The sequence below is a fragment of the Protopterus annectens genome, chromosome 1.part1, assembly GCF_019279795.1.
Source record: "Protopterus annectens isolate FY-2018-M chromosome 1.part1, PAN1.0, whole genome shotgun sequence".
In the NCBI taxonomy this organism is placed as follows: domain Eukaryota; kingdom Metazoa; phylum Chordata; order Ceratodontiformes; family Protopteridae; genus Protopterus; species Protopterus annectens.
The window spans coordinates 1,759,965,857-1,759,990,994 of NC_056726.1; the positions used below are offsets into that span (position 1 = coordinate 1,759,965,857).

At 39.0% G+C, this 25,138-nt stretch overlaps 1 protein-coding gene across 1 annotated transcript in view; it reads left to right on the forward strand.

Annotated features, from left to right (window-relative positions):
- Positions 1-25,138, forward strand: part of MAP3K6 (mitogen-activated protein kinase kinase kinase 6) — a 1,891,200-nt gene that overhangs the window by 1,001,771 nt on the left and 864,291 nt on the right. Inside the window, exon 16 of the mRNA XM_044084347.1 lies at positions 22,171-22,298. Within this exon, the coding sequence (XP_043940282.1) occupies positions 22,171-22,298 (128 nt within the window). The remainder of the gene's footprint in view (positions 1-22,170; positions 22,299-25,138) is intronic.

Consider the following 25,138-nt stretch of genomic DNA (forward strand, 5'->3'; position numbering starts at 1 on the left):
GTCGATCAGATTCAGGAAGCATGATCTGCCTTTCATAAACCCGAACTGGGTGGGATCCAGAGTTTGGAGGTTACCAATGTCTTTGTTTATGAATTTCATGATGAAACGTTCTATGGCCTTGCAGACCAGGCTCGTCAGGCTAATAGGCCGATAGTTCCCAGGATCAGTAGTGGCTCCCCCTTTGTGGAGTGGGATAACTTTTGCTGTACTCCATTCAGTGGGCACAAAGCCTGATGTGAGGCTATGATTGAATATGGTGCTTAGGTGAGGAGCCAGTTCGTTCTGAAGTTCATGAAAATGCAGCCTGGGATGTTGTCCGGTCCCATGGATGCTGTGTTTTTGGCTTTAGAGAGTGCAGCTTTTATCTACATAGTTGTGATTACAGGGACTCTGCATTCTTCCTGTATAGATGATCGAGACTTGATCATAATCCTCTCTGTTGCAGTTGGACTTGTTATCTCTGTGACTTTGTATCAGGAAACATGGAGTTATAATCTACACATATGAATTATTTTATTTTTTGTTGTTGTGTCTTTCGGCTTTTCACGGTTAGGGGTCGCCACAGCGGAACTCTGGCCCACTAATGATTGGCATTTGATTTTTATGTGCTGAGTTGCCGGTCCTAACGCACAACCTTCAACGAAGGTACGCCCATTCACGCATGTCTCCACAGAAGATGCTCTAGCTGAGAATCGAATGGGACAACGTCTTGCTGTGAGGTGACAATGCTACCGCAGGACCACCACTGCATAAATAAATTTGTTTAGCAGGAAAGTCCAACTTAGAACAAATCCAATTTTCAGCGGAGGCCTGAGGAGAAACACTCCAGACGCATGTCTTTGCTATATGGGAAGAAACTGGAGCACCTCGAGGAAACCCACACAAACGCAGGGAGGACATGCAGACTCCACAGAAAAGGCATCCCAGCCAGGAGTCGAACTGGAGAACCTCTTGCTGTGAGGCGACAATGCTACCGCTGCACCACTGCACCGTCCAATGAAGTATACTTTATTTGAAATAGAACAGATGGCACCTGGCACGCTAATCATTACTTCATTTTGATTGTTGTTATGTTATAAATTTGCATGGTGCTTATTTCAGCATTGCTTGTTTCATTTGAGCAATGCTCCTCACCAGTAAATCCTCTCTCTTTACCTTTCTTTGCACTTACTATGCCAAGATGTCATTCAGGTATCAAGCCAAGCACTTGTCTCCTTAGGAGGTTAGGAGCAATTTTTGTCATCTTTGAAAATTAAGCTTTGGATACAGCTTACTTCTTCCATAATAGAATAATATGACTAATTTTTTTCCTATTGAGGATGTCACACACTTCTGCATATCACTTCAATTTTTCAGTGAATTTCTGAAAATATTTGGTTATTCTTTTGCCAGTGGTAACTGTGATACTATTCAAAGAATCTGTATATGTTTTCTAGCAATTCGTCATGCTTCTGCAGTATATTTGCTGGATTCATCTCATCTTATGTGTCTAGTTCCTTGCATAATCTTTACTTCCATTTGAATTTATACTGCTGTTGTGTCACTAACATCCTCGTCAGTCTCAGATGTGTATTGCACAACAACTTTCTGAAAATACTGTGCAGCAAAGTGTGGCCTTTCTGCTTACCCTTGACACATTTCATGGCATTTGCTACATCTGTGTCCTATTTCTGCTTTCTGTCTAAGCATCTGTTACCCACAGACATCTGCTCTGTTCACTAGAAGGATCACAGGTCATACATTCTGACTGGCATTTACTTGCAACACAACTGGCTTATTTATGTTATGATATTTTAATGTTGCTGTATCTGTAACTAGTTTATTGAGCATTTTAAAGCCTTTCAAACCCTTTTTCTCCTTTTCCAAGCTACATCTTGCTTTGATGTCTTTCTTAGAGGTGTTCTCATCTCAAACATATTAGGTAGAGACTCAACAAGCTACTTGCATCATTCCCTGAAATGCTGCAATGCCTGATTGTTATGCTTGATTGTTTCCTAACTTTGGGATTTGCACAATTGTTATGTCATTTTCTATATCACACTTCAGTCTCTATGACATTAAAATGTGAGCCAGATATTTTAATTTTGTTACTCATTGTACGTCTACCCTTAATTAAGTTAAGTGTGCTTTCTTTGTCCGCTCATTGGTTGTAGCAGTGTTTTGTTGTGTTATTTTCATATCTGGCTCTGCCTTAATAATCACTGATTATGTTTACAGCACCTTTCAATCATACATTTACTGGTGCATCTTCTCTTGGGAAGACCCCCGGTGCTGGTAAAATACGAAACAGAAGTGTAAGGAAACCGTACCTTTTTCTAATTTCTCCAAGTATTTTGGGTGTCTAATACCATGACAGGAAAGGACCCTATTCCTAAGTCAAAGTACAGTTAAAGTTCATGAAATTAGTATTGTTTCAATCGTTGATGTCAGGCAGAAGTGGTCTTCACAGCACCTGCAATGTGCCCAGCAATGACTCCTTCTGCAATTCGTACGGGGTTACATGCCTTGGTAACATATCTAAATAAAATTGTAGATTCTTTTTTATAAGACCCATTGCTCCTACTACTCCTACTATTGGAACTGTCTGGGTATCTTTCTTCCACATTGCTCTTGTTTTTGCCTGCAGATCCTGATATTTTATGACCTTGTGTCTCTCTGTACGTATTCACTGTAGTCACTGGGTTGGCGATTTCAATTATCAATTCTACTTTTGTCTTCTTTTAATGGGCCACTACATCCATTTTTCTTGCGTCTGCCTTTTGAACTGTTGGTAATGGGTGATGTGATGTAAACTTCATCATTTTCTGTGATGCATTATGGCTCATATTGCCAGTGTTTTTCAGCCACTTCAATACCTTAATGTTTGCACAATCCCCAGTGCAACAATCTTGCCACATTATTATGCCTTTCAGTATACAATCCTTCTGCCATTAGTATGTCACAGCCAGCAACGAGATGTGCGACTATTTCCAGTTCAGTTTTACAAAACCTACATTTGTCTGTTTCTCCCACATATTCAATAGACTTTGTAAACCAATGTGTACGCAGCCCACTATCTTGGGCCACCAATATTAATCTTTTATCTCTTGGTTTGAATTTGCCTCTCCTTAACCATTCCTACATTCATTCCTGATCAATATGAGGTTCATCCAGAAGTTTTCTCTACTTTCACCAATATTTATGCATTTTCCACATTTCTTGCCTTCTCATCTGATCCTTCACCTTATATTCTTTCATTTGTCTTTTTGGCACATTCAGTTACTGCCTGATTTTTATCTACTTCTGGTTTGAGTTCCATTCTGCTTGACACCGATATGCTTCTGCTAGATTAAGCAGAGAAGTCATCTAAATGTATTCTCCTCATGTTTCAAACTTTCACTACATTTGGATCTTGTGAGGTCAGCAGATATGGTGGAGTCCCACAATTGCAGATCTATACATGTAATCAGTTTCAAGGAGGCTCATCCCTCCTTCGGAATGGAGAATGTATAATCTTGGTATGCAATGATTTTTATAAATCATTTGGTGAGCATAAAGGATCCTTCTTGTTTAGTTATCTAATCTATCCAACAAGTTTTGGGGCCAGTCAATCACTCCAAAACTGTAAGTTAGGACACGAAGAGCAAATTGGTTTGTAGTGTGGGTTTTGTTCCTAGATGTCAATGCTGTTTTCAGGATTAATTCAAGTCTTCTAAAGTATTCTTTACTAAGTTTTATTCACATTTGTTCATGTTTTATTGTTGAACCTTCATCAATTCCCAAATATTTATAAACTCCCTCTTGCTCAATTTCTTTTATATCACATTCTTATCCCAAACTGATGTTTTCCTGGTGCTGCAGTTTTCTTACTTTAAAGGTTGATTTTGCATATTTATCAAAAGCAAATGAGATTCTTATATCGTCTGAAAATGTTTTGACAACTTGCAGTTGTGCTTTCAGTTCCTCATCTGATATACAGTTTTAAATCATTAACAAAGAGAAGATGAGAAGTCTTTACACTTTGTTGTTTTCTAGGAAACAAATTATAGTCATGGCCTAAGCTGTTAATTAGACAACTTAATGGGTTAAGGGCAAGGCAGAATAGTAGCAGGAACAGAGAGTCACCCTAGAATATCCCCCTTTGAATTTTTATCCCTGGAATAATAATTTGTCCTTTATCATGGCTTAATTGCAAAGCGGTCTGCCACTATTTCATTGTCACTGTAATGTATTTGTGAGGAAAAATTAATTTGGAAATTTTAGCCTCTAGAAATAATTTTAAGAAAAATAATAGGGTAGATACAAAATTAGAGAGGAAATCTACTTTTAATCCACCTTTGCATCCCCAATTGAAGAATTTTGAAGCGGTACTAGAGAACGAAGTTAGAAAATTACAGGACAAAAACAAAGATAAACATATTTTTAATCTTAGTAAGGAAGAAAATGAGGTATTAAATGAGTTAAGAAATAATCACCAAGTTAGAATTATGAAACCAGACAAGGGAGGGGGAATTGTGATTATGGAGAATATATGAAGGAAAAATGAACTCAATATTAAGGGATGAAAAGAAATATACATGTGTTTCTAGGAATTAAGTGAATATGGCTTATCAACAAATAGATATATTGTTACAAGATTTAATATATGAAAAAGTTATAGATAATACTATCTTTAAGTTCTTACATGTAGGTAAGCCGAGAATAGCTTCTATTTTTGGCATCCCTAAAATCCATAAAGATCCTATTGACCCACCCCTTAGGCCAATTGTGTCTGCGGACAGCTCTAAAAACATTACCATTGGCAAAATATGTGGATTTAAAAACTAAGCATATATGGGTTAATAATAAAACCATTCTTAAAGACTCTTGGGATTTATTAAAGGAACTTACACCTGAGCTTTATAGAGATGATTTATTGTTTATCACTATTGATATAGTAGACTTGTTCTCTAGTATACCATATCATAAAGGTATGGAAATGTTTGAAGAAACCATTTTTCAAGATAAAATATTGACACAGAATGATAAAATAGCAATTGTAGCTCTTATGGAGACAATCTTGAAGTATAATTTTCTTATATTCGATGGTGAATTCTTTCAACAAACACAAGGGGTTTCTATGGGGGCAGCGTGTGCCCCCACATATGCAAATATAGTGTTATCCAAATGGGAGGAGAAATTTATTTTAAATTCTACATTTCAGGAACATTGGTTATTATATCAAAGATTCTTGGATGACATAGTTATCCTCTGGACTGGTGGACAGGATACATTTTTAGAATTTATGGAATACTTAAATAAAACCACTAACTTCTTAAGGTTTACTTATAATGTCACCCCTGATAGTGTACAGTACTTAAATGTGGAGATATATAAAACTAATCAAAAATATGAAACTAAAGTGTTTAGGAAAAGTACTTTTTGTAATTCATTCTTACATTATGAAAGTGCCCATCCCCTACACTGTAAAAGAAACATAGTAAAGGGGCAATTTGTTAGGGGTTCTAGAATGACTAGCCTAGACAGATTTTTCAAAAGAATGTGATCTGTTAGAGAAAATGTTCTTAAACAGAGGTTACCCCAAAACTTTTGTAGATAAAATAAGGAAAGAAGTAGAAAAAGGTAGATTAGATAGGTTTAAACCTATTAAAGGTATGGGGTATAACAATAATAACCAAGAGGAAGGATGTAAGTACGAAAATCTATCGGATGGATTTCAAAGAGGTTTAGTGGTAGAATTTAATTCCACTAATTATAAGGTGAGGGATGTATTACAGAGGGAATGGGATAAATTACTATCACTTACAGATATTGAGGAAATATCTAAAATAAGTCCAAAGGTGATATATAAAAATTCCCAGAGTATAAGGAAAATTTTGGAAAGGTCAGGTATTAATTCAGTACCAATAGGAAATAGAAGAACAGGAACATACAAATGTGGAAGATGCAACCAATGCCCCTATATTATAAATAAGGATGAAATTTATTTGGAAAGTAGGATGAAATGGATTAGAAGTAAGGGTCTTTATAGTTGTGACACTAGAGGAGTGGTATACCAAAACTGTCAATCATTTTACGTAGGTAAAACCGAAAGAACATTAAGAAAAAGAATATATGAACATACCTACGATATCTCCAAGGCAAAAGACACTAATGCACTTTATAAACATTCTAGAGGTTGTATAGGATATAATTTTCAATTTTTAGTATTGGAACAAATTAAGCAAGACATTAGAGGGGGTCCCTGGGAGGACATTTTGGAAAGTAAAGAATTATGGTGGCAAGTTACCCTGGATGCGGGGAAAAAACAGGTCTTAATGACTTTTTAACAATATTACCATTGTTGAAACTAAGAGCTAATAGAATTTAATGCTAATTATTAATTTTGACACTAGAGGGAGCCAACCACTATGAGATTTTATATGTAGTTGTTTTATTCATGCATAAATATCTTTTTGGATGTTTTTATGTATTTATTTATTTATTTACAAAAGAAAGGTAAAATATAGTTGTATTTGGTATATTTATTTAAGCTTTTTTAATTTAACTTATTAAATAGGGAAGCGTTGAGTAGTAAGGGAAACACATAAAATGTTGAATCATGAATATTTATGAGCCTAGAGAGTACACTGGTTTGCCCATTTAAATGTTTTATACAACATGTCATTGGTTAATTAATTTTAATTTAGGTATTTAAGGGATGAATGGTTTTAAATGTATGTATCTGATGAAGTCCAAGTTTTGAGGACAAAAACGCGTACTTGCTGTGTGATTTAAAAGCGTTTATGCTTTAGTACTGTTGACAATAAACTGAGTGGATCTAATTTTTGGATTTCCTGTTTTTGGCTCGCTGCACTCATTTTGGGTTTCTTCGTACATTTGGAGTGCTTTCACTTGGTTTTTAATAAGTCACTGTAATGTAGTCGATCAGTGTAGGGTGTTTCTTATACATTTTTAAACACTCTTATACATGAATGTGGGACACTGTCAGATGCGTTTTTGTAGTCAGTCCATGCCATACTTAGATTCTTCCCCTTTTTTTACAGTTCTCCACTATGACTTTATTTAACAACAAATGGTCCTTTATTCCATATGAATTTCTTTTATTGCCATTTTGTTCTACTGCCATAATTGAGTTTTCTTCTAAATGACTATAAACTCTGTCGGCATTAATTCCAGTCTATAGTTTATATGTACCCAGCCACTGGGTAATGCACAAGCCAGTGCATTTCTTTGTGCCGGTCCCAAGCCCGGATGAATGGGGAGTGTTGAGTCAGGAAGGGCATCCGGCGTAAAATTGTGCCACATCACACATGCAGAAAACTGTACAGAAACTCATATCGGATCAATCGAGGCCCGGGTTAACAACGACCACCACCAGTACTGTTGGCCAACAGGGTGCTGGCAGAAATTGGGCTACTGCTGGCCGAAGGAGGAGAAGAGGCGAAAGGCATGCCCGAAGGCAGGTAAGGGCTAGGAATGTGATAGTGAGGGTCGGAACTTTGAATGTTGGCAGTATGACTGGTATAGGGAGGGAGCTAGCTGATATGATGAACCAAAGGACGGTTGGTATATTGTGTGTGCAAGAGACCAGATGGAAGGGGAGCAAGGCTAGGTGTATTGGAGGCGGTTTCAAATTGTTTTATCATGGTGTGGATGGGAGGAGAAATGGTGTAGGCATTATCCTGAAGGAAGAGTATACTAAGAGTGTTTTGGAGGTGAAAAGAGTGTCAGATAGAGTGATGTTTATGAAGCTGGAAATTGATAGTGTAATGATGAATGTTGTTAGTGCTTATGCTCCACAAGTTGGGTGTGCGATGGATGAGAAAGAAAAAATTTGGAGTGAGTTGGATGAAGTGGTGTTGACTGTACCCAAGGGTGAGAGATTGGTGATTGGAGCAGATTTCAATGGGTATGTTGGTGAAGGGAACAGAGGGGACGAGGAAGTGATGGGTAGGTATGGTGTTAAACAGAGGAATGCAGAAGGTCAGATGGTAGTGGATTTTGCGAAAAGGATGGACATGGCTGTGATGAATATGTATTTTAATAAGAGGGAGGAGCATAGGGTGACATACAAGCGTGTAGGAAGATGCACACAGGTGGATTATATCTTATGTAGAAGGGCCAATCTGAAGGAGATTGGAGACTGTAAAGTGGTGGCAGGGGAAAGTGTAGTTAGGCAGCATAGGATGGTGGTTTGTAGGATGACATTGGTGATCAAGAAAAGGAGGATGCGTGTGAGGGCTGCACCAAGGATCAAATGGTAGAAATTGAAAAAAGGGTAATTGTGAGGTGATGTTCAGGGATGAGTTAAGACAGGCACTGGGTGGCAGTGAATTGTTACCAAATAGCTGGGTAACTACAGCAGAGCTAGTAAGAGAGATGGCTAGAAGGGTGCTTGGTGTGACATCTGGAAAGAGGAAGGAGGACAAGGAGACCTGGTGGTGGAATGAAGAAGTACAGGGGAGTATACAGAGAAAGAGGTTGGTGAAGAAGAAGTGGGATTGTCAAAGAGATGAAGAAAGTAGACAAGAGTATAAGGAGATGAGGTGTATAGCAAAGAGAGAGGTGGTGAAGGCTAAGGATAAGGCGTATGAAGAGTTGTATAAAAGGTTGGACACTAAGGAGGGAGAAAAGGACCTGTACCAATCGGCTAGACAGAGGGACCGAGCTAGTAAAGATGTGCAGCAGGTAAGGGTGATAATGGATAATGAGGGAAACATACTCACAAGCGAGGAGAGTGTGTTGAGCAGATGGAAAGAGTACTTTGAGGGGTTGATGAATGAAGAGAATGAGAGGGAGAGAAGGTTGGATGATGTGCGGATAGTGAATCATGAAGTGCAGTGGATTAGCAAGGAGGAAGTAAGGATAGCTATGAAGAGGATGAAGAACGGAAAGGCTGTTGGTCCAGATGACATACCTGTGGAAGCATGGAGGTGTTTAGGTGAGATGGCAGTGGAGTTTTTAACTAGTTTGTTTAATGAAATCTTGGAAAGTGAGAGGATGCCTAAGAAATGGAGAAAAAGTGTTTTGGTACCGATTTTTAAGAATAAGGGTGATGTGCAGAGCTGTAGTAACTACAGAGGGATTAAACTGATCAGTCACAGCATGAAGTTATGGGAAAGAGTAGTGGAAGCTAGGTTAAGAAGGGAGGTGATGATTAGTGATCAGCAGTATGGTTTCATGCCAGGAAAGAGCACTACAGATGCGATGTTTGCTCTGAGAGTGTTGATGGAGAAGTACAGAGAAGGTCAGAAGGAGTTGCATTGTGTCTTTGTGGATTTAGAGAAAGCATATGACAGGGTGCCTAGAGAGGAGTTATGGTATTGTATGAGGAAGTCGGGAGTGTCAGAGAAGTATGCAAGAGTGGTACAAGATATGTACGAGGGTAGTGTGACAGCGGTGAGGTCTGCGGTGGGAGTGATGGATGCGTTTAAGGTGGAAGTGGGATTATATCAAGGATCAGCTCTGAGCCCTTTCTTCTTTGCAGTGGTGATGGACAGGTTGACAGACGAGATCAGACAGGATTCCCCGTGGACTATGATGTTTGCAGATGACATTGTGATCTGTAGTGAGAGTAGGGAACAGGTGGAGGAGACCCTGGAGAGGTGGAGATATGCTCTAGAGAGAAGAGGAATGAAGGTCAGCAGGACTAAGACAGAATATATGTGTGTGAATGAGAGGAAGGATAGAGGAATGGTGAGGATGCAGGGAGTAGAGGTGGCGAAGGTGAATGAGTTTAAGTACTTGGGATCAACAGTTCAGAGTAATGGTGAGTTTGGAAGAGAGGTGAAGAAGAGAGTACAGGCAGGATGGAGTGGGTGGAAAAGAGTGTCAGGAGTAATTTGTGACAGACGAGTACCAGTAAGAGTGAAAGGTAAGGTCTACAAGAGGGTAGTGAGACCAACTATGTTATACGGGTTGGAGACAGTGGCATTGACAAAAAGGCAAGAGTCAGAGCTTGACGTGGCAGAGTTGAAGATGTTAAGATTTGCACCGGGTGTGACGAGGATGGACAGGATTAGGAATAAGTATATTAGAGGGTCAGCCCATGTTGGAAGGTTTGGAGACAAAGCCAGAGAGGCAAGATTACGTTGGTTTGGACATGTGCTGAGGAGGGATGCAGAGTATATTGGGAAAAAGATGCTAAGGATGAAGCTGCCAGGTAACAGGAAAAGAGGAAGGCCTAGGATAAAGTTTATGGATGTGGTGAGAGAGGATATGCAGGTGGTTGGTGTGACACAGAGCAAGATGCAGAGGATAGGAGGAAATGGAAACAGTTGATCTGCTGTGGCGACCCCTAATGGGAGCAGCCGAAAGAAGAAGAAGAGTTTATATGTTGTCGGAAGGCAAGTTGTTGGTCTATGATTTCTAGGGTAGCTTGCGGGTTCACTCTTATGTAGGTGCATTGTTTTTCCTGTTGTTAGCCAGGTTGATGTCTGTTCAGGGTGCACATATAAATAGTTCGTACTCATGGCTAAATCTTCGTGCAAAGATGTTTATACTTTTAGCCAAAAGTTAGGTATTGCATTTGGCCTGGGGTTTTCCAATTAGAGGCTTTTCTTAACTTTGTTCAATCTCTCTGGCTGTTACTTCATCCCATCTCATATCCTGTCCTTTAAACATCTTATTCTTTCTTTTACTTCTTCTATCCATTTAGCATCTTTGTTATGTTCCACAAGATCTTCATAGATACTTCCCCAGAATGTATCTATTTCTTCTTTTTTTGGCGGTATTTCAATTACTTTTACCTTGTAAGCCAATTCTCTATAAAACTTTTTTGGCTCATCAATAAATTGCTTATTTCATACTTTTCCTTTATATTTTTCTGTGTATCTTCTCATTTTTTCCACCCGTGCTGAGATTTGTAGTTTGTTGTTTGAGATAGTGCATGATAGATCCTGATCTGTTCTAATACTGTGCATTGCGTTTATCACGTCTATCTTTCTTATTACTTTTGTTGATCTGTTCCCCTCTTCTGTTTTCCTCTAACAGTGACTCTTCTTGTCTTAATTGCTTTATAGTTTTCTCTATTCGCTACTTCCATGATGGTATTCGATTTCCCCCCTTCCTTTCCCATCACTACCCTGTGTTTTTGTGGTAGAACTTTATCAGTTATTAATTTAGCAGCACAGTAATATATCCTGTTTACTTCTGTTATATCGCATGGATCTCTATGGACACTCCTAATTACTGTGTTCATTTGTTTTATCAAACTTCTGACTTTTTGGGTTTTATTGACCTTCTGCAGTCTATTTCTCTCATTGATCTTAATATGTCTGTCCATTTTTACAAAATCAAGCAACTCTTCCCTTAGCTCATTCTCTTGTAAACTGAGGACACATTTTTTGTTTTCCATTTCCTGCGGGCATTCTTTAGAACGCTCCATAGCATCTTCCTGTGGCACATTCTCTTCAGTTTCATCCTGTGCCATCCATTGCTCTGTCATATGGGAACTCACTGGCCTATCACTCCTTAACATTGACTGTGTCAGAGTTGCTACAGTTTCCCATTCCTTCACATGCTGTCTAGCTTCAAGTGAACATTTATACTGGTTTCCTGTGGAAAGCTCCAAAATATCTTCATATGGCACCTCACAAATTGCTTCCCATTTCACTGATTTCCCTTTAATTTGGATATCCATTGCTCTATCCTATTGTGGTGCTTTATGAATTAGATTTTATACACTGAATCCTTCACTTTGCAGGTACTCCATAACCTCAGTTTCTATTTCTTTAACTTCTCTATTACTTTTCTGCTTTTCCTCTTTGTCTTTTTATTTTTTGTATTATAAAGTTTTCCATGTCCGGATTCCCTTTCCTGTATTTCTGTTCAAATATCTTTGGTGCTGCTCTTTTTTGTTGGTTAGTTTTGCCTTCTCCTTTGCGTAAATATTACATCATATTAAGTCTCTTTTTCTTTCCCATGTCCATATTTGTTCAATATTTGTTGATGTTTCAAGGTCTTCCTAAGCCTCCTTACTGTGGGGACTCACTTCATCATGCTGCACCAAAGCCTTCACTTTGCAGGCACTCCATAACTTCAACTTTTTTTTTTTAACTTCTACTTTGCTAATCTTCTTTTCTACATTCCCTGTTTGTGATATTTTTTTATTGTGAAATTTTCTATATCTGGATGCCTTTACCTGTATTTCTTTTCAAATATCTTTGGGGCTGCCTTCTTTATATTGATTAATTTGGCTTTCTCTTTTGCATAAATATTGCACCATATCAAATCTCTCTTTCTTTCCCATGTCCATATTTCTTTTTTATACTTTTCAAATATCTCTTGGTTTTTGTTGTTTATATTTAAGCAGTTCTTCAGTGCTTCTTTTTTTCCAAACAGATCAACATTTTTGATCTATATACTGTTTTTCACAAATCTGTTGTATTAATGGATACAAATTTTTATTTGAAGCTTCTGACAGTTTTTCTTGGGGAAGTATTTTTCTTTCCTCTAATTTCTCTCTTAATCATTTTGCATATCTTGGGTCTGGAAATTCTGAGCTTTTTGCATAATAGTAACAATACATAACTTCTTTCTTATCCTCAGTAGTCCACTTTATCGTCTTTAAGGCTCATCTTTGGCCTATCAGTTTTTATGATTTTTGTGGACTACTACTTCCTCCCACAGTGGGGGGGTGGGGGGGCATCATACCCCTGGGCCTGTCCTGGCCCCATTGTAGGAATGTTTCCGAATTTTGAGGATTCTACACTGTCATCTTTTCCAGTCCTGGCACCAGTGTGCGTACCAGGATTGGGCACTTTTTTATCCTGGGTGTTGTGCACCCAGCTGTCTTTTTTAATTTTTAACCTACTTCTGCCCATGATATATGATATATAAATACAGTCTGTATATCAGTGTTGTCTTTGTCAGATTTTGAGAAAATAGGGTCCACCTTGTGAAGATACTCACCAAGACCTGAGGATGAATTCAGTTCATAGGTTCATAGGTAGGTACTAGGCTATTGGCCCTAGGGCTTATACAAGCCTAGCCAAAAAGGTACCTGGCTTTTGCCACCCAAGAAAATTATTTTCCTGTGCCCCTGTCAAGCAGAACCACAGAAGTGATCCCCAGGGTGAATTTCCTATTACCCATCCAATCATCAAGATTTTTCTTGAAGAGTGCTAATGTGGAGCTCTGTTTGACATAGATAGGTAGTCTGTTTCAGAGTATGGGAAGTCTCTAGGACAGGAATCTATCCCTCCAGCATGTTCTGTTTATTGTGGTGACAAGGCTTAGGTCCCTAGAGCATGTAGCTTGGAGGGATTGGGATTTCTTTAAGTGGAGCATGTCCAGCAGCTCTGGGGTTGACATAGCTTTGTATGTTAGGCAGAGATTGCCTCTGAGTAGGCGATATGTGACAGAGTAAAGCTGGAGTTTTTTGAGACGGTCTGCGTTAGGCATCTGTTTGAGGCCAGTAATCCTCTTTGTAAGGTATTTTTGCGGCCTTTCTAGTTGTTGTAGATGTCTTGTGAGGTACATACCAAAAGGGGCATTGTACTCTATAATGGGTCTAATGAGTGATGAGTAGAGGGGAACAATGACCTCTTTTTTTCTGGATGAGAAACCTTTTGTAATGAGGTGTGCCACGTAGAAGGATTTCCTGACCACTGTCGTGATGTGATTATCAAAGGAGAGACTACTGTCCACCTGTATCCCAAGGTCTCTTATCACACTTTTGGTGTTAAGTAGACTACCGCCTATGTGGTAGTTCATGGGTACAAAGTTTTTACCAAAGGGGATGACAATGCACTTTTTGGCATTGAGCTTGAGACCATGTCTTTGACACCAGGCGTCTGTCTCAGTGAGGCCCTTTTGTAGGATGTCCACATCGTTAGGCATTTCAATTATGGGTCCTAGTTTGCAGTCATCTGTGAATTTAGTTAGCCAAAGACCTTCTGTGTTAGCCTGTACTTCAGAGAAGTAGATACCAAACAGGAGAGGACCCAGGACTGAACCATGTGGTACTCCACTTGTCACTGGTCTGAAGTCTGATTTGGAGTCTGCTACTTTCAGGGTGTGGGTTCTGTCAGTAAGCCAGTTGGCAACCCATCTTGTGACATAGGGATTTATACCTAGTTTAGTGAGTTTATCTACCCCTTGCTTGCTGACTTATCTCTCCATGGGGTATTAGATGTACAGTTTGTATCTTTCTTCATCAGACTTTGCTTGAACCCCTAGTACTGAAAAGAACTTGACATTTGGCATTGTTGAGCCACTTCTGTTAAAATGTTTACTTTTCATCACTTTTTCTCAGATCATCTTGTTTTGCTTTACAGCAGTGACTGTACTGTTGACTCATTGTGCATCTTCCAGGAAGCATGTATTCCTAGCATAGCATCAGGATTTATTGCTGTTTGATATTCTCCTGAGTTGTAAATGTATAGTATCGAGGATACATGAGCTCTGCAGATATTTTACTTGGTACTGTAACTCCTCTAGGTCTGACTGCGGAGATGTATACTTTCTTACTAAGTGTGCTCCTTTTGTGGAGGATATAATTTCTCAGAAAACATTGGTACTTTAGTTTTAATGATTATGCTCTCAGCAATCTATCGGGACACTCTCTTAAGGTGGCGTATTAGAATGATTTTAGTTTGATGGACCATTTTGTCCATTTAGGCACCTTTACTGGCAATAATGAGTGACTTCAGTCTAAAGATTGTTCTGTGTACACTTGTAGAAAACAGAGAAGTGCCCATTAATGTTTTAACAAACAGAATCAAAGATGTTATACTACAGCCTTGGTATATGCCCTTAATTGTATTAAGCTGTATTTTGGCCAGAGATTTAGATATGTAAGAATTGGAGTCCAGGACCATTTGAGGGACATACACAGTTCAGCATTTCAGCATTTTATGTCCAAGCATTCTCGACACTTTAAACTGTTAAGAATTTTATTGTGTTTCAATGCATTGATCTATAGAACAGTGTAATTTTGTAATATACGCCATAAAGAAATTGACTGATATTTTCATTGGGCCCTACAGATACATAGTCTTAATGCTGATTTAAACATAGGCTCATCAATTTATAAGTAAGTAATAGGCAATCAGTTTGTAGACCGTTACAAGCCTAGCAAAAAGCCCATATTCAAAAGTTCTCTTCAGCCATAAAGAGGGCAATACAATATAGATCGGGGAGCATTTGAGACCGCCCATTGAATTAGCTAGGTTCACCTTGAAGGTGACAACGGTGCTACTCTGCTTGACGAGTATCAGAAGTTTATTCTAGAGGTGAGGGATATGCTGAATATGAATCTAACTTGCCAACATGTTGTATTTATCTGTTTATGAAGGTTTAGTTCTTTTAACCAGGCATTTGAGGTGCCATTTGCTCTGTGAAGGAATAGAAGGTCAAATAGAGTTGAATCTTTCATAACTTGAAAAGCTAGACACTGATCTCCACAAAGTAGTCTATGAAAGATTGAGTACAGAGAGATGGCTGACAATCTGTTCAGATAACAAAGATTTTAGTTATGAATCTCTGAGGTCACTCAAGTTGTGTGATGTGTTTATGCAAATTTGTGCCAAAAGGTGCATTGTGTTTAACAATAGACCTGTTAAGATTCAAGTATATGGTGATAAAGACTTGTATGGATCTATTGATGATGTCTTTGGTAATTAGATGAACTAGATAGAAGGCTATCCAAATCACTACAGAGGCATGATTGTCAAATTATAAGGAGTTATTAAGCAGAGTACCTACATTCCTTACAACATTGTCTAATTGGAGGGGTGTGTTAGCTCTATAGTATGTCAAAATGTTTTGTTTACCAAAATAAACTATGCAGCCTTTTCTTTTCATGTATAATTTGAGACCGTTATCCTTGCCCCAATTGTTAACATTATCTAAGCCATGCCGGAGCAGTTGTGAGTCAGTGGAAGATCAAAAGGCAGCACCCAGCTTTCAGTCATCTGCAGACTTAGATAACCGTAGGCCAGGAATATTGGCCTGAAGGTTTGAAAAAAAAATGCAAAACAGGAAAGAGCCCAGCACTGTGCTGTATGGTACACCACTGATAACCATTTTGCTTTCATAAGTGGTAGTTATGACTCTAACCATGTAAGTGCTGTCAGACTACTAGTTAACTAACCACTATAGAACATAATGATTTAAATTCAGATCTACATGTCTGGCAATAATGTCTGTATGAGGAATAGTGTCAAAGGCCTTGGCTAGGTCCATTTATGCTGTATGTACTACTTAGCCACTAGCCACTGTTTGTTACTTTTTCAATTATATTAATGAAGTCAAAGAGGCAGAACCTTCCTTTGACAAAGTCAAATGGATGAAAGTCCTGCACTAAGAGATTTTCAATATCTGGAGTAATTAGGTTTGAGATAGTATGCTCCTTAGATGTGCACATCCATTACTCTGGCTCTTTTCCAGGTTTCAGGAATATAACTGGTAGAATGCCTTAGATTAAAATGGTTAAGTAGGGGTTCAGATATGCCATATTTGGTGGCCCATGGTATAGATGTTCTTAGCTTTTCAGAAGGCTGGCTGACCTTTTTCTATAGTAATTAAAGATGCTGACTGGTATTGTGTAATCTGTAGAATATCTATAATAGTGGGTGTAGTAAAATGTGCCCTACATTTGTCAGCTAGGATATTAGCTATTTCACTTGGGTCAGAGTGTTTTTGAACTAGTTCTGAACATTTTTGAGTATTGAAGATCATGTGCAAACTGACAAAATCAAAGTAGCCTATCTGTTCTGAAAATGTATTTCCTCAGTAGTTGCTTACCTTGCACGTTTGTCATTTAGGTTTGCATTCTCATTTTTCTTTTTAAGGAAGATCTGCTCCCAGAAATGCACTCCATATCCATAACATGCTCCTTCCTCACTGATTCCTCTGCAGGAAGTTCTGCTTATTCGCTGAGGTGCTAATATCATGTTGGGGTTGGCAAAGTCCATTACTTAGCAAGAGGGAGGAAGATTTTTGGAGAGATGATTTTCAGATTGGGCAGTTTTACTTATATTTTTGGTCTAAATTTCAATTTTAATGTTAGTTATGCATTGTTGGTTAATCTGGTCTTCAGACTCCATGTATTCTGCTTTCCTTTTATGTGTAAACAATTGTGAAGGCCGCTTCCTTTTTGACTGTCACACAAGCACATCCTGTGTAGCACAATGTCTGTAACTCTTCACTGTCTCTGATTTTGCCTAATGTCATTGAGTATTACCTTTCATCTGTCCGTGATTTTTGCAGAATGGCCCTGATTTTGCCTCATATTTTTCCCTGTCAAATCCTCATAAAATTTTCAATTTCCTAGTAAATCACTGAGGATTACAGTTGGACCGTAATACTAGATATTTGACTTTCATGGTATATAATTAATTTTGTCTGGAAAATGCATGCTGATGCAAAATTTGTTTCATTGATAAATGGACATAGTCCACTTAGCCATCAACCATTAACATGATATTTACTTACCTACAAATAAAAAATATAATAAGTAAAAGGAAAGAGACCCAACTTACTAGTGCAGGAAAAATCCAGCTTTGCTTCATCAAATTGACAAGCGGGATGATGTGAATACAGGAAGTACTGCCCTAGTAAGTCAGTGGGGAGCCAAAGTTTGTGGGGAAATAACGGTAAAATGAAACAACAAAATATCAAGTAAAGTGAATTTGCAGAGCAAGAAGCCATTGTCATCCAGAAAAAATAGAAAGTGTAAAAAAATTGTTGTACATGATCTTTAATTCTTAAATGCCTAGCAATTAAAGAAAGATTCAGTGGCTAGTTTAAGTTTATAGCCAGCTTTGACCTTCCTATTGGTTCTGTTAAGCTCTTTCCTAGTTTGCTTAAATATATTTTGGTAGGTAGAATGACTTGTCATATAAGCATTAAGAAACTGCATTCTCTTCTTATATAATTTATTTATACAGGTATTCCACCATACAGATTTTTTCATTGAATTTGGTATGCACAGGGACTGCCTTATCAGTACAACTGTTTAAGTGAGAGTAGATGTCAGAGGTTAGGCAGCAGCTTTAGCAATGGGATCCTTTGGTGGAAGATTACAGAGGAATTTGTTTAGGTCATGAAGTAACTAAATAAGATTTCCTTTGGAGAAGTTCCTAAACACAGAGGTATTTACAGGAAGGTACTACTAACTTTGAAGGAACGGGTTACTAATTGTTTTGATTTGACAAGGCAAGATGATACATATGACATACGGAGATGTACAATAAGATCCTATATTTGTGAGGACAAGATCAAGGATACAATTATGTGAAAATGTTTTATTTATTTATTTCTTTATATTTATTTGGGTTGTATTAAGTGTAATTGTGCAACAGTTGACCTTTAACAACTTTCCTCATTGATTTAATTGGTTTAACCTCTGATATAATATTTTTCTCTTTCTTTTTTCTATTTTAAGCATAGGGTATAGGGCACCATCAACTGCTTTAAATAATAAGATATGTATGTATATATTTATAGATAGGTGTGCATATGTATAATATATAAAAACATAATTAGCAATGACTGGCAGTTATGAAGATCCCACAAATTAAAAGTACTATGAAATGTCCCTGGTAGACGAATTCTGCATCAGCTACAATCATGCCAGGTCCCAATCCATGTGTCCAAGAGAGGGGATGCTGCCATGATCATTGTCACAAAGTCCAAGGATGGGAACATTCTTAGAGGAGTTGTGCTTTGACATTTTGCAATCCATTGAAGGTTAGAATCTAAGCAGTTGTCAATAATGGTAAGAAGCGGCACGTTCTTTTGTAAAAGACAGGAAAAGCTGAATTTCATCAGCATAATACTAATAATGATTGTGTCTCATTTATAATAGATTTCTACAGCTTCCTGCATTCCAGAGGAAGTTGACAGAATTGACAGAATAAAGTAAACCAATAAACCAACCAGTGAGTATGCCCTGAGGTTTCCAATGCAGAATACTCAAATATGGTGCTAATCAGTACACTGTAGTACTTGAGGTGGTCTTTCAGGCTAATCCTCCATGCCAGATGTGCCACAAGTCCAGGAAGGATCAATATAGAATATAGCAGTTGCTCCATTAGATGTTAGATGAGACTGTTTCTGTGCATATTCTGCTTTGCTTATAATCATTTATGTAAAAAACGTTAGAGATAAAAGAAAAAATCCCCAGCTTGCCTGTATTAAACACTGTATTTTTAAGGATTTGGTTATCAAAACTCAAGATGGAAAATTCCCAGTCCTCAAAATGGATAATATAGTTCAGAAAATAACTCAATCCATTGATTCAAGTCAAGGTTCTACTAACCGTATAAGATTGGGATCCAGTCCACAGTACATTGGATCTTCATCATTATCATCATCATCATCATGGCAAACCCCCTTTTTCCCATTGTCTACATGGAGTCAGGGTATCACATCAACTGCCACCATCTCTCTCAAGTCAGTGCTACTGTCCTACCTTCTTCAACATTCATGGATATCTGTCACAGATCTTTTCTCACACAATCCACTCATCTGTTTGCTGGATGCCCTTGCTTCCTCTTGTTTTTTTCTCATTGTACCAAAGCCTCTTCACCAGATTATCTCTGCTTTCCTGCACAGGTACCTGAATCACTGTAATCTTTTCTCTTTGACCCTCAGTACAACTAGCTTATGCTTGATGCCCTCATTTCTTTGTCTCACAGTGTGCATCCTAACACCTATCAAAGGCACTTCATTTTCATCATATAAGGATTCCTTTACTGATCTGCCTTCACTGTCTGGATTTCTGTACTGTTCAGTAGTACTACTCACACCACTGTTTGGTACACCTTGTTTTTCAGCTTCTTTAGCATTTTTTGTATCACACACTACCCTAGAAGATCTGTGCTAGTTGGATGCAACCCCTCTCATTCTAGCTGTAACATCTGCATTCAAACTTACCTTCTCCTCAATCACACCTCCTAGGTACTTGAAGCTGTTAACCTTTTCCACTGCTTTCTGTTCTGTCTCAGTTCTCAGTTTCTTCTGATTTTCTTCATTTGCTGATTTTGCAACTGTCTTACCTATTCTCATTGTTATCCCATGTGCCTTCTGTTTTGCATTCCACTCCTATTATTTACAGAAGTTCCTTGTTCAGAGTCTGCCTGTAATACAGCATTATCTGCATACAGTATCTTTGTTGAGCTGTCCCATGCAACCTGTTTGTTAATGTAGTCCATCACCAGTATGAACAGCAATGGGCTCGGTGCTGAATCCTGATGGGCAGCCGTTCCCTCTTTGTGAGTCCGAACACTGTTCACACTTGTGTCATTGGGACCTTATACACAGCATGCACTAATTCTAGCAATCTTTATGGGACTTCATACCATTACAGGACTGACAAAATCAGAATTCTTATGACTTTTTCATATGTTTTCTCCAAGTCTAGGAATGCCATGTTTGACTCTTTCCTCATCTCTAGCTTCTTCTCAACTATTTGTATCACTGCAAACATTGGGCCTGCTGTGCTACATTCTAATCTGTATCTGGACTGCTCACCTTCTATCTTACTTTCTTTTACTCAGCATATTTGTTCATCAGTCACCCTTTCTAGAATATTCATGCAGTGTGACAAGTTTGATGCCTGTATATTTCGCACAATTGGGAATGTCCCTTTTGTTGTTGTACACTGGCACTAGTATACTTATTTATCAGTCATCTGAGATACTTATCTCTCTCTATACTGCTGTAAGTACCCTCAGGAACCATTTCTTCCTTAACCGTCCCCACATCTTGATCATGTCTACAGTGACCTCATTTGAGCCTGCTGCTTTCCTTGACTTCATTTTCCTTAGCGGCTTTCTTACTACTTCTGAGTGGCCTCTCCTTCCTCTCTCATTGTAGGCCGTGTCTGGGGCAGTAAAGCTTCTGTGGGATTTTCGTCATTCAGCAGCTGCTGGAAGTACTCTTTCTGTCTGCCTTTGATGTCCTGTAGACTGATAAGCAGAATGCCGCTGGCATCCCTTATGTAAGGTATCTGATAACAATCTTCTTTATCTTTCCGTCTTTGACCTGCAACCTGACAGAGTTTCTTTTTGCCATCTACCGAGTCACTTTCTAGAAGTTGGTAGGCTACCTCTAATGCTTTCTTTGCTGTTACAGCTGCTCTTAGCCTCTTTGTTAACCATCCAGTATTCCTTCCCAGTCTTGTCTGTCTTTTCTATCTCTCACTTTTTCCTGCACTCCTCCTTTCTTTTGATGACTTCCTGGACCTATGCATTCCACCACTAGCTCCATACATGACTCAGCTTCACATCTGTTCTATAGTCCTCCACATACTATTTTAAGGCATTGCCGTTCTTCTTCAACTCTACTTATTTCCTCTTTTTACTGAGGTGCTAGAGCCCTGAGTATATCCTTGCACTTTTGTTTTCTCTCTCCATTCAACTTTTAGGTCTTCAGCCTAGTCTCTGTTGACCTTAAAGCCTTCTCAGACCACTGCCTGCTTCTTATAGTGGTACCCAGTGGTTTACACTGTGGGTCAACTGTTTCATTGTGGATGACTTTGTAATCTATGACTCTACCCCAGTGCCCCTTCCTTACTAAGAGGAAGTCTACCTGAGTTGCACGTTGGCCACTCAACATATTTTCCTTACTGGCACAGCCCTACTGTGAGGCATAGGCTGAGATTATGAGTAGTGCCCTGTATCAGTCTTTGTCTCCCATGCACAAGGTGTATGGTTTGATCCTGAACTCTGCCTGTGTGGAGTTTGCATGTTCTCCCTGTTTCTACGTGTAGTTCCTCCAACCTTCCAAAAACATGCTGGGTGTTTCCATGTGAACCACACCCAAGAATGGAGTTGTGGGCACCAGTACAGACTCTAGATGTTGCCTATCAAGGGAAGAGTTGTACAGACCAACTGCTAAGGGCATTAACCAGTGTGCACAGTACCATCTTGATAGGAGAACAAGGATCATAGACTGAACGACATGTCAATGCTAGCCACTTAATGGTGTAAAAAATAGTTCTAGGTGACTTGATCATGTTGACTTATATTGCCAAAAATGGGCATGGGTATTCAACGGACATCACGCCTTGATGTAACTAGGTAAACTTGGTCAATATATCATTCAGGAAATGGCAGAAGTTCAGCTTAGAGGATGACTGGCAATTGTTGGAAGCTTTAATGAAGTCAATGTTGTGCTTTTAATTTTATACAGATTAAATGAACTGTGGCAACAAATGTTTTTGTGCTTAATTTTTAGGTACTCCCAGCCTCTCCATGAAGAAATTGCCCTGCACAAACGGCTCAAACACAAAAATATTGTCCAGTATCTGGGTTCAATTAGCCAGGATGGCTTCATTAAGATATTTATGGAAGAGGTGCCAGGAGGTAAGATGTATTCCATCAGCAAAGTAACTTTAATAGTGACAGATCGAAGATGTATAGCCCATTTCCCACTGTTAGATTACTTCTTTTTGATGTCTTTTCCTGTTATTTCTGTTTCTGTTCTTAGTGCCATCCTGGCTTATTTATGGTAACATTAATTCCTGTATGTAATTAAAAGTAAGCAACACAAGTCTTATTTATTGCACCGTTTTCAGACTCTCAAGGTGCCATACTGGGTACTATAATCAAAATAAAGTAATAAACAGCACTGTAAAAGATGTAAAGATGGGTAAATTCCAGTTTTTGTCATATTAAACACTTGGCTGAATAAGAAAATATTATAGATTTTTTTGAGGGCTAAGAAATCAAAATATACTTGTCCACTGTGGTACAAGAACAGACTGCAGTTAAAAAGGTTCTCTGTGGCATACTTAGAACCTTTTTTTGTTTGGTATGTACTTTGTCCTCATTTAATATGCATATTTTCTAATGATTGAAAACATCCTGTAGTGTTTATAAACATTTCAGTTTTATTTATGCTATTTCTATATGTCTAAATTTCCCGTGAAACTTCTAATTGCTTGTGTCCTTGTTTTCAGTTGCAATTTGTATTTGTTGTGTACATTTGCTAGATTTATATGTCCATATTATCCTGTCTCAAAACAAACTACAAATTAGTGTTAAAAGTCCAACGCTTTGTTCATAGGAAGATTGGTGAGTACTAGGCTAATGGCCCTGGAACCAACACAAGGCTAGCCCAAGAATATATTCAGACGTCCTGTTGCCGGACATTAGTTCCCTGTACCCCTATCGAGCAATGCTGTTGAAATGATCCCCGGGGTGAATTTTCTGTTACCCATCCACTCATCAAGTCGTTTCTTGAAGAAGGCCAGTGAGGTGCTCTGCTTGACATGAATGGGGAGTTTATTCCAGAGTATGGGTAGTCTCTGGGTTAGGAACCTGTCCTTCCAGCAGGTTCTGTTTATTGTGGTGATGAGGTTGAGGTCCTAGGAACATTGTGGTGCGTTGGGATTGAGTCTTTTTCAGATGAAAAATGTCTAGTAACACTAGGTCCGACATGGCTTTGTATGCCAAGCAGAGATTGCCTCTAAGTAGGTGATATGAGATGGAGTATAGCTGTAGTTTTTTGAGTCTGTCTTTGTAGGGAAAGTGTTTGAGTCCCAGGATTTTCTTTGTGAGGAATTTCTGTGGCCTTTCCAATTGTTGCAGGTGTCTAGTGAGGTACATGCCAAATGGGGCATTATACTCTATAATGGGTCTAATGAGGGATGAGTAGAAAGGGATTATGAGCTCCTTCTTCCTGAATGAGAAACCCTTTGTAATGAGGTGTGCCACATAGAAGGACTTTCTAACTACAGTGGCCACATGGTTGTCGAAGGAGAGGTTGATATCCACTTGTGTCCCTAGATCTCTTATCACACCTTGGGAGCTGAGAGGGCTACCGTCAATGTGGTAGTTCATGAGTATTGTGTTTTTCCCAAAGGGGATGACGATGCACTTTTAGGCATTGAGCTTAAGACCATGGTCCCAGCACTTGTCGTTGGTGTCAGTGAGGCCTTTTTGTAGGATGTCGACATGGGCCTGATAGCCAGTAATGGCTCCTAGTTTGCAGTCGTCTGCCAACTTGGTCATCCAGAGTCCTTGGGTTTTGGCTTGAACTTCAGAGAAGTATATACCTAACAGGAGAGGACCCAGGATCAGTCCTTATGGGACACCACTTGTGACTGCCTGGTAGTCAGATTTGGAGTCCGCTACTTTCACCCTATGGGTTCTGGCAATGAGCCAGTTGGCTACCCATCTTATGATGTAGGGGTTGATACTTCGGTTGGTTAGTCTGTCAATGATCCCTTAGTGGGGGATAGTGTCAAAGGCCTTGGCCAAACTGAGGTAGGCTGTATGGACTGCCTTGCCTTCATCGACCTCTCTGGTGGCAGATTCGCAGAAGTCTATCAGGTAGAGCAAACGTGACCTGCCCTTCACAAACTCAAACTGTGAGGGATCCAGGGTTTGAAGCTTTCCTATATCCTTATTTATGAGGTCCATAATGATGTGCTCCATGGCCTTACAGATCAGGCTTGTCAGGTTGATGGGGTGGTAGTTTCCTGGTCAGTAGTCGCTCCCCCTTTGTGGAGAGGAATGACTGTAGCTGTGTGCCATTCAGTGGGGACAAAGCATGAAGTGAGGCTATGGTTGAACAGAGCACTCAGGTGAGGTGCTAGTTCCCTTTGTAATTCATGTAGCACACAGCCAGGTATATTATCATGTTACTTGCAACTTCAAAAAAAGAGTATCTGGGGCACTATTTATGACCCACAAGGGTTTACACTCTCCTCTGTCACATGTCACTATCTAGATAGTCTCATCAACCAGACTCTCACCTTCCAACTTCATACAAAACTACAGTACCAAACAGTTCTTCAGCAGCTGAAACTGTCATACAGACTTTTCAGTCTTCTCTGTCCTGATGCAGGAAAAGCCATTGCCCTTTATACACACATTCCCAGACTTGAGTACAGGCTAGCAATCATCACATTCAGCTCCAGTCAAAATTCTTCTGAACTTTAGAAAGCATAGTCTGTAGATTCATACACCTCTCATACTGGAGAGAACATCACTGTACTACCATACAGAAATCCATATGACTCACTGCCAACTCGTGGGCTTCTTTCCTTCTCGATATACAGCTCATACTGTCCACCATTCAAAGACAAACTTTAGTTTTACTACAGGAGTTATGATGGCTTCCTACTACACTGACCCTCTATCATTCAGCACCAGGTGAAAATTAATTCTGTAAACTTGCCCATTCACTTGGAACACTG